Source organism: Stegastes partitus, unplaced genomic scaffold (assembly GCF_000690725.1).
Source record: "Stegastes partitus isolate 25-593 unplaced genomic scaffold, Stegastes_partitus-1.0.2 Scaffold452, whole genome shotgun sequence".
NCBI classification, from domain to species: Eukaryota; Metazoa; Chordata; class Actinopteri; family Pomacentridae; genus Stegastes; species Stegastes partitus.
Window position 1 is genome coordinate 338,802 of NW_007578183.1, and position 8,582 is coordinate 347,383.

Consider the following 8,582-nt stretch of genomic DNA (forward strand, 5'->3'; position numbering starts at 1 on the left):
AGGCCTGCTCTGTGGACATGAGTGGGCTGGATGCTGGTTGGAGGGATAGGAAAAGGAAAACAATGTGCGCATTAGAAAAACCTGATCACCTTCATCATTGTGTGACGGCTCAAGGTATTATTTTTCAAAAATGCTTTTCACATAACGATGCGATAAATGGAAACGGAAATGTAGTCTGTGAAGCATCCGTCCACCTGACCTTCCAGGAATGTCAAGCCTGCTTTCACCCTCATGTGAGCACTGTATGAACCTGCATTGCAATAATACAAAGTTCATGTCTTTGTTTCCGTCTTTGAATGGACGCACAAAACATGGCCTCCATTAGCTGACAGTGAGCAAAAGCACACGCTATGGGCAGCATCAGCATCAATACAAAACAGCTGCGTCCTCCCAAATGCTAATCGATTCTTAAAAGACTGTTGCCACTTTTGTTTTCCTTTTGTTGCTGTTAGTCTTATTCAAACCCTCGTATAAACCGCATGTATTTGTTTAAAGCTAACTCTTGAAAATCACCTTTATTTACTGTATTTCAAACGTTTGAAAGACATTTGGTCAGAACATAATGAAAAAAAACAGTCAGAAGGGTGAGATTATTATAGTCCAAAACAGTCTTGTGCATCTTTCTGCTTGCAGCATACAACACTTGCTTCACGTTAAAGCAGTCTTTTCACAGCCACACCGTTTATTTCTGCACTGAAGCTCGCAGGTTGTTTTAGAGCCGTTGTTCTTTCTGTTTTCTCGCTCACTGTTCAGTGCTTTCGCCTACACTGTGCTCCTGTTCGATCTGGAGCTGTTGTGCTCTTGGACAGGTTTGACAGTAACTGGATCCACGAGGTTGCTCACATCACAGGAGCATATCTAAAAACACACTTGTTGCCAAGCTCTCAACAGTTTGCGCTGTCATTTACTCGTGCAGTGTGTGGCTCTGTAACAGTGAAATCCATCAGGAAGGCACCGAGGCTAACGGAGGGGTTAGGAGCGAGCGGTGGAGTTCGTAACATCACTGAGAGTGTGAGCATCTCTTGCTGCACTATTGCATCTCCCTGTTTGCTCCCTTTTTTTTGTTTTTTTTTGTTTCACTTCATCATATACTGTCACTAAACAGACAAAAAAATAGATGTTTTCAGGAGAGAAGAATGTGATTTAGTACTTTGATATGCAGTGTGTGCCGGTGCTGTTGTGCCTGTAAGTCTGACAGCAGACGAAAAGCTTGTCAATCATTAAAACTACATTTAAAAAAAACTAAAACATAATTACCCATTCGAAACAAATTACTGCAATTAGGGGAAGCCTCCCATCAAAGAGTTTATTGTGAAGAAGTTTACTCAAATGTAAAATAAAAACAAAGCTTCATCGGTGTGATTGGCAAACAACCATTTTACAAGATTTATCTAAATTCAAGTTGTCATAGTGACTGTCTGCTGTGACAGACTTGTTTTCACAGAATTTGTTTAATTGTACATTCGTGTTTGGCTGAAATATTTAGTGCTAAAACAGTTAATGGACTGCTAGATTAGTTGATGCACCATCAATTAGCAAATTGATATTTTTTTTTTTTTAATTTACTGAAAACATGTTGCTCCAGCAGTAATTAGTCACGAATAAGAAAACAGAAAGTGCCGTTATTGTTGACAGTTTGGAGAACTTATTGAACAGATGATAGTTGAGATGCACTAAATGCCACAAGTGGGCAAGATCTGTCCCCTCAGTTTTTTTTTTATGTAGCAGAATGACACAAATGCTGGCTGAGATCCAAGAGTCCCAGACATGACAGTAATGGACCACCATCTTTGCTCCAGTCTTTTTTCTTACTGGACAAACAGCACTTACACATGATTCTGAAGCACAACACTGCTGTGCTGTTGCTGCGTGGAGAATCAACGGATTTATTTATTAGATTTTAACCTAACAGCCCACCTTACACTATGTAGTAAAGCCATTTTTTCATATAATAGGGAGCCCACTTTTTACCATTACGTTCATATAGATCCTTTTCTTAGCCAAAACTCAAGCTCCTGATTCTGCCTTATGCTTCCACGTCAGTCAAATGATTTTGTCTCGCGCTAATGCTGACAAAGCCTTCATCCAAACTGTCTTCTTGGTTCTTTGATTTTTAAATACCAGCCTTGTGTTGTAGCCTATCAGAGGCTACTGCATTGTTAAATTAGGGATTTTCATTGAACTTACCACCAGATCCCATCTGCCATCATCATCCCCCAAATATATCTTATTAAATTGACTATGAGGCACTTTGAAAATGTAGGGACTTGTTCTGATCTTGTTGAAAAACCACTGTATCGCCACCTGCAGGATGAAAAACATGCAACGATAAGCGTAGCAGGTTGATCAGGTCCTGTTTTATTACAGACTGTAGATTTGCCCCCTCGTGATGTTTGACTTTATCCTTGTGTCAGGGATGAGGTGAGATAAATAGGATGTACATTTATTTAAAAAATAAACCATTTTGATGACATTATAGTTCATATGAAGTTTTTGCAGTTGTTGAGGTTAGAGAAGGTTAGAGTCTATGGACCCACTCTGGAGATCTTTTGACTAAATATTCTTCTTTTTCTTTGTAGGAAGTCCATGAAATTCTGAAAGAATACGAGCTGAAGTACTGCTTTGTGGACCGCAACAAAGGCACAGGTAAAACTCACATCCAACCAGACATGCAGACACGCACACAAAAACATGTTTGTGCTCCTATACTTCTGACTGACTGATTTCTTAGGCCTTAAATTTAACGATCCCTACTAAAAGCCATAGCTCAAACATGACCCTGAAGCAGCTGTTTATAGAGGTGAGGACTGGTTCTCACAAAGATAGACGTACAGGAGCACACACACACACACACACACACACAAACATCTCTGCTCAAATGAACCTGTAAACCAAATCCTAAACATACAGCCACGCTGTATATCTGTCATCACCAATTTGTATTTATAGTTCTATGGAAAGTAGGAGTGATATCCTCAGTATGGGTGGAGCGAAGCAGGATGCATGACTGGAATATTGTAATACATTCTGTGAGACAGTTTGAGACTTGTGAACACGGTTATGTCTGGAGACCACACTTCATGTTCTAACTTATTCACTACAGAATATATTTCCAATTTTGTGCAAAATACTACCAAACTACTCGAGTTAACAGCGATAGTGGTTGTGTGGCTGCTTGTACTGTATGTGGATTTAGTCTACACAAGCTGAATTGATTCAAATACATTCAATCTAAGTACACTTTCTCCTCTAGACTCCAGGGTTTTCCTGTTATTAAGGTACCATTACTATTATTTAGTTCTGATTGGGGGGTTTAGGTGCTTTAACTTGCCTTTCACATAATCGGTCTGTCTTTAACCACATGTCTTGGAGCTGTCATTTAGAGGATCAATCTCCTTAACCACCACATACCTAACGTGACTGTCAACCATATTTGAGACACATTTTCATTGTAGTTTTAACTCTGAACCAAAATTAAAAAAATAAAAATAAAATGGAGTGCCATGTAACGGTGGTGTTTTCCACATCCTGCTCACCTTCTGAACACGTTTAGTCCTCATAAATGTGGAACCACAAAGAGACACGTAGCGACACACACGACCCCCTGCCCCTAGAGTGTGTCCCTTTCCAGGGAAATCTTACATCGAGCCTATATTTAGTCCGTGCAGTCAGCCAAGCACCTGAAACATAACACTTTTAGAAAGTGGAGGGGAGCTGTAAACAGCTGAGATATCAAAGCAGCAGCCAGTCCAGAAGGTTAATGGTGTTTCAGAGCAAATGAGAGCGTGATGAAACACAGGTCCTCATCGGACCAGCAGCCACGGTTCTCGACTAATTAAGCCTCTGCTGTGGCTTTGGGCTCTGATGAACTGAGGTGGGTGGATGAGAATCGGACATCAGCGAACACATCAGAGGCTGTTTAAGACACAGTTGAATTTTTCTTAACAAACTCACAGCGATGCTAGCGGTGGCACCACTTTCCTTCCTCTTTTGTTTCTTTGTCTCTCGCTGTCGGCGCCTCTCTGACTCCGCCACCCATCACTGTCACACTCTGTACCGGTTCTCCCATTAACTCAACACTTTCACCTTCCCGCTTTTGTCGTTTCTCCGTCTCTTTCTTCTTTGCTGAAGTACCATTCAGTTTAATTTCAAGGACTCACTCCAGTAAGTTGACAACATAATGTGGTAGCTTCTTGGTGTCTCAATATTAGCTCTTTGAATTAAGGTGGAGGACGTCTTGAGGTGCGTTAACATACATCTTCAGAGAGTTCAGTTGAGGGGCCTCGGGTGGAAGCGAGATAGGTGAGGAGTTATTTTTCCAGGTAATACTGCCATAATTTTAGTAATGACGGTGATAAGATGCCACATTGCAGCAGACGTGGGGCAGGCGAGAGGCTTTGTCTGCAACAAGGCAGGAGCAGCAGCTTTCATAGCTTTATGTTTCTGCTTTGTGCTGCTCAGTGTTCAGGAAAGTGTGGATGGCTTCTGGTTAATTTCATGGAGAGCGAGAGTTACTGAATAACTCCGAATGCGTGGGTGAAATGTAGCACTTTGATGCAAACTGAAATTTTAATAGTGTGTAGGGCTGCACAGTAAATCGAATATTATCAATGAATGTATTAATTATTCAGATTTTATTTTTATAGCATTAATCTCAGTCTGGATTTTAGCTGCGCGCAGTTGAATGAACGTGGTCAACTGTATTATTATTTAAAGTTGAAAATGTGTGCTCTGCTCACACATTGAAAACAACCCATGAAGATAAAATCACTTGCTTCCAGCTTGGGCAAACTTCGACATTAGAACGTCCTCTTTCCCGCTTTTCAAAGTCATTTTTGGTCAAACAGTTGCTGCACTACAGTCAGTAAGAGGAGACTAGAGCCTTCCCTGTGCACAGCCGCCTAGCTCGCGTCTACAAAGCCTGCATGTGGGCTGTTTAGGGAACACTGGTAAACTGCAGTGTCAATGGAGATGAATTAAATTTAAAAGAAGACCCTTTTTTGCGGGCATGTCTTCATGTATAGGAATGTAGCACGACATGAAACCGGTGGGTTGTAATGTGAAAGCACAATGGGAATATATTGTTCATAAAATCCCTGAATAACTGCGATCAATAATCATCATCTGAATATTGATCAAAAATATTAGTAGTGATAATTTTGGTCATGAGCTGCAAGGTGGATCGGTGGTTAGCACTGTCGCAGCAAGAAGGTCACCGGTTCACGTCCCAGTGAGGACACCCGGGATCTTTCTGCGTGGAGTTTGCATGTTCTCCCCGTGCAGCGTGGGTTCTTTCCAGGTTCTCTGGCTTCCTCCCACACAATCCAAAATCATGTTGAGGTTAATTGGTGATTCTAAATTTTCTGTAGGTGTGAATGTGAGTGTGCTTGGTTGTCTGTCTCTAAGTGTAGCCCTGTGATAGACTGGTGACCTGTCCAGGGTGTCCCCTGCCTTCGCCCCAAGTCAGCTGTGATAGACTCCAGCCCCCCTGTGACTCTAGTGAGGATTAAGCGGTGTATAGAAAAGGGATGGATGGATGGCTGTTTCTGCACTACTTGTATATAAAAGCAAAGTCATGCTATTAACTCGACATCTGTTTGTACCACTTTTTCTTTAGTTTTCTGCTTTGTCAGAGTCACAAACATTTTCCCATTTACCTTTATTGTTTTTATTTGTTTGTGTTCGTGTTTTTCCCCTAAATTTGATCTAAGAATGGCACGTATGACACGTTGCACCTCCCAGAATTTTCAGCGTTATTTCACATCCTGTTGTGATTGTGAGAGGTGGGACTTGTGTCATACAACCAGCACTGTTGGCACAACAAAACCCAGTTATAGATTTGTATTTAGCATTTAATGATTCTCTTCCTTATAACACCTCTGGCTTAATTTGGTGTTTCAGTGTAAAAAGAAGAAAATTAGAATATTCCAAAGGTAAAAAAAAATAAATCCTCATACTATAGAAATCTCAATCATTAAAACAATATTATTGCATATATCTAAAAAAAAAAAAAACTTGGTTACACTTTTGCAGATATGAGAATTGTTCTTTTCTTCCAGCCTTTTTGTTACAATGTCAAAGTGTTTCTTTAATGCAGCAGCTGTGCATTAGCACCTGACCCTGTCTGCAGGGTTCCACTAGAACCACTAACTCCACTCTCTAATTAGGAGAGAGATTTTAAATAAGGGGGAGGAACTCATCCGTTGAGTCATTAGTGGCGTCGCTCTTAATGGCACTTGGTCACCCGGGCTGTTCTTTGTTTTCAGACTTCCCTCATGAAATGTATCTGCTCCTTTTTATTTAGTATATTAACAACTTGTTTTACTTATGCAACACTAAACTGAACTACTTATTAAATTGTCCCTTTTTAAAAAAAAAATTCGTTTACATTTCAGTCCACAAGCTCCTCTGTGTCGCGGCTGTACTGGTTCTGTACCAGTTAAAATGGACACGCTCCAACTGGAACAGCAGCTAAACCTGGTTAATCTGCTCATTACCTCCCTCATCCTGTTGAAATCTTTACAAATGGGATTGTTTTAGGTGGGATGCAGCTTTAGCAGGCAAAGTAGACAGTTTTCTGAGCTCTTGTTAGTGTGTGCACACGTGTTTGTGTATGTGCTGGGAGAGATTCCCGACTGCTTCAGTTAGAGGCGTGGAAGATTGATTTCAAGCTTCTGTAACTAGCCACCGTGTGTGTGTGTGTGTGTGTGTGTGTGTGTGTGTGTGTGTGCTGAAGGACTGAATATTTTGCCTTGATCCAGTAACCCCCTGGCTTGTCGCCTTGCCACTTTACCGTAAACACACACTTCCATTCAGCTCTTGTAGTTTTGGACTTTTGGCATTTGTGCTAATATTACGGCATACAAGTACATGTGTTCATGTTCAGTGTGTGTCATCACGAATGTACAGCTGTGTGTTTTATAGAGAGAGCAGTGTTGATCTTGTGCGTGTCTGTTTTTGTGTGTTTGCGACACAGACTTGCCAGCCACTGGATCAGTTTTCATGGCAGCTGGATAACATCACCCCGACCAAGTGTTTACAGTCTGACTCACCCTCTCCTTCCCCTCTCCCTCTGTCTCTTCCACCTTTTTCTGTCCCTCCAGTCTCACAGCTAAACAAATAGGATTTTCTCCTTCTTTCGGTGTTTGCCGCCACAAAGCAGATGCAGAAATGAAATATTAAGGAGTTCAGACCCTCATCATTGCTGGAGGAACACAATGCTGTATATTTTTTTAAACGCTAAAAGGTAAAGATTGTGTATCGAACCTCTGAATTTTCTCTATCGACAGTTTCCGCTTGAGTGAGGACGGTAACTCAGCAGTTAAAAAGCTAATTGGAGCTGAAAGTGAAATGAAAAGTTACCGACTTTTGTTGAGCGTCCTTTGTCACAAAATGAGAGCTTTTCCTTCGCTTCATTATTTTTGTTACTTTAATGTCTCAAAGGCCTTCTTGTGTCTCTCCCCATCTGCTTTCTAAAAGTGGAATATTTGATCATTGCCTTTTTGTTTCCAAGGTGCTCTGCGCTGAGATATTTCCGAGCAGCACTTCACCACAGATCACTTGTGAATTACTCTGCGTGCACAGTGGTAGCACTCCTTTTTTGACCATTAAGCCCCGGCTGCTGTTGTTGCAAAGGCTAAGCACACAGCCCTTTATCTGTATATTTCAGAAAAAATAACTACTCTTGCATCCGTGAAGCAGCATATTTCTCCTGGGAGACACTATGTGACACCAGACACTTAGAAAATGAAAGCTTGTGTGAACAGGATATAGTCAATCTGAGTTCTTTTGTGTGGCATCACTTGTTTAGAGGAGCACATCAATAGCACTGGATAGTGTTAAGTATTATATTTTAGTTCTTACACACAGATGTACACACACTCCTCTGTAGAAAGACCACTGTGCCATTATGGGGACTAAAACACCTTGGTACAACAATGCTTTTTCATGTTCAGGGTTTCCTTGTTGCATACTAAGAAACTAGGATCGACATGGCACTAGTTCACACTTACATTAAAGATAAAATATGAAGTGATAATTATTCTGTTCAAGGTGCAAGACTTTGATCCTAAATTGTCTGCACAAATATCTGCAATGTAGACATACAAGGTGTGTCAGAAAAGTTCCAGGAACAAAAGATATATTTCAAATACAAACTACAAGTTTTCCCCTTCCAAGTAACCCCCCTGGAGTCTAACACACTTCCCCAGCCTTCTCTGCCACGGCGCCATGCACTCATGGAAGGAATCTTCCAGGATCCTCCTCAGCTCCATGGTCACAGCCATCTTGATGTCGTCCACGTCTTCAAAACGGGTCCCTTGATGACCTCCTTGAGCTTCAGTCAGTGACCCAAGCTCCCTTTCTTTTTTAAGATGCAAAATCACTTAAAAAAATGACGCACACAAAAAAAACCCAATTTAAAAATAGCATCTCATGAATCTTTGCTTGAGACTGCAAGGTGGCGCAGTTGGGTAGCACTGTTGCCTCGCAGCAAGAAGGTTGCTGGTTCGCGTCCCGGTGGGGGCACCGGGATCTTTCTGCGTGGAGTTTGCATGTTCTCCCCGTGCAGCGTGGGTTCTCTC

General features: G+C 41.4%; 1 protein-coding gene across 1 annotated transcript in view; it reads left to right on the top strand.

The window, feature by feature from the left end:
• Positions 1 to 8,582, top strand: part of raver2 (ribonucleoprotein, PTB-binding 2) — a 108,399-nt gene that overhangs the window by 20,626 nt on the left and 79,191 nt on the right. The window contains exon 2 of the mRNA XM_008286361.1: positions 2,580 to 2,646. Within this exon, the coding sequence (XP_008284583.1) occupies positions 2,580 to 2,646 (67 nt within the window). The remainder of the gene's footprint in view (positions 1 to 2,579; positions 2,647 to 8,582) is intronic.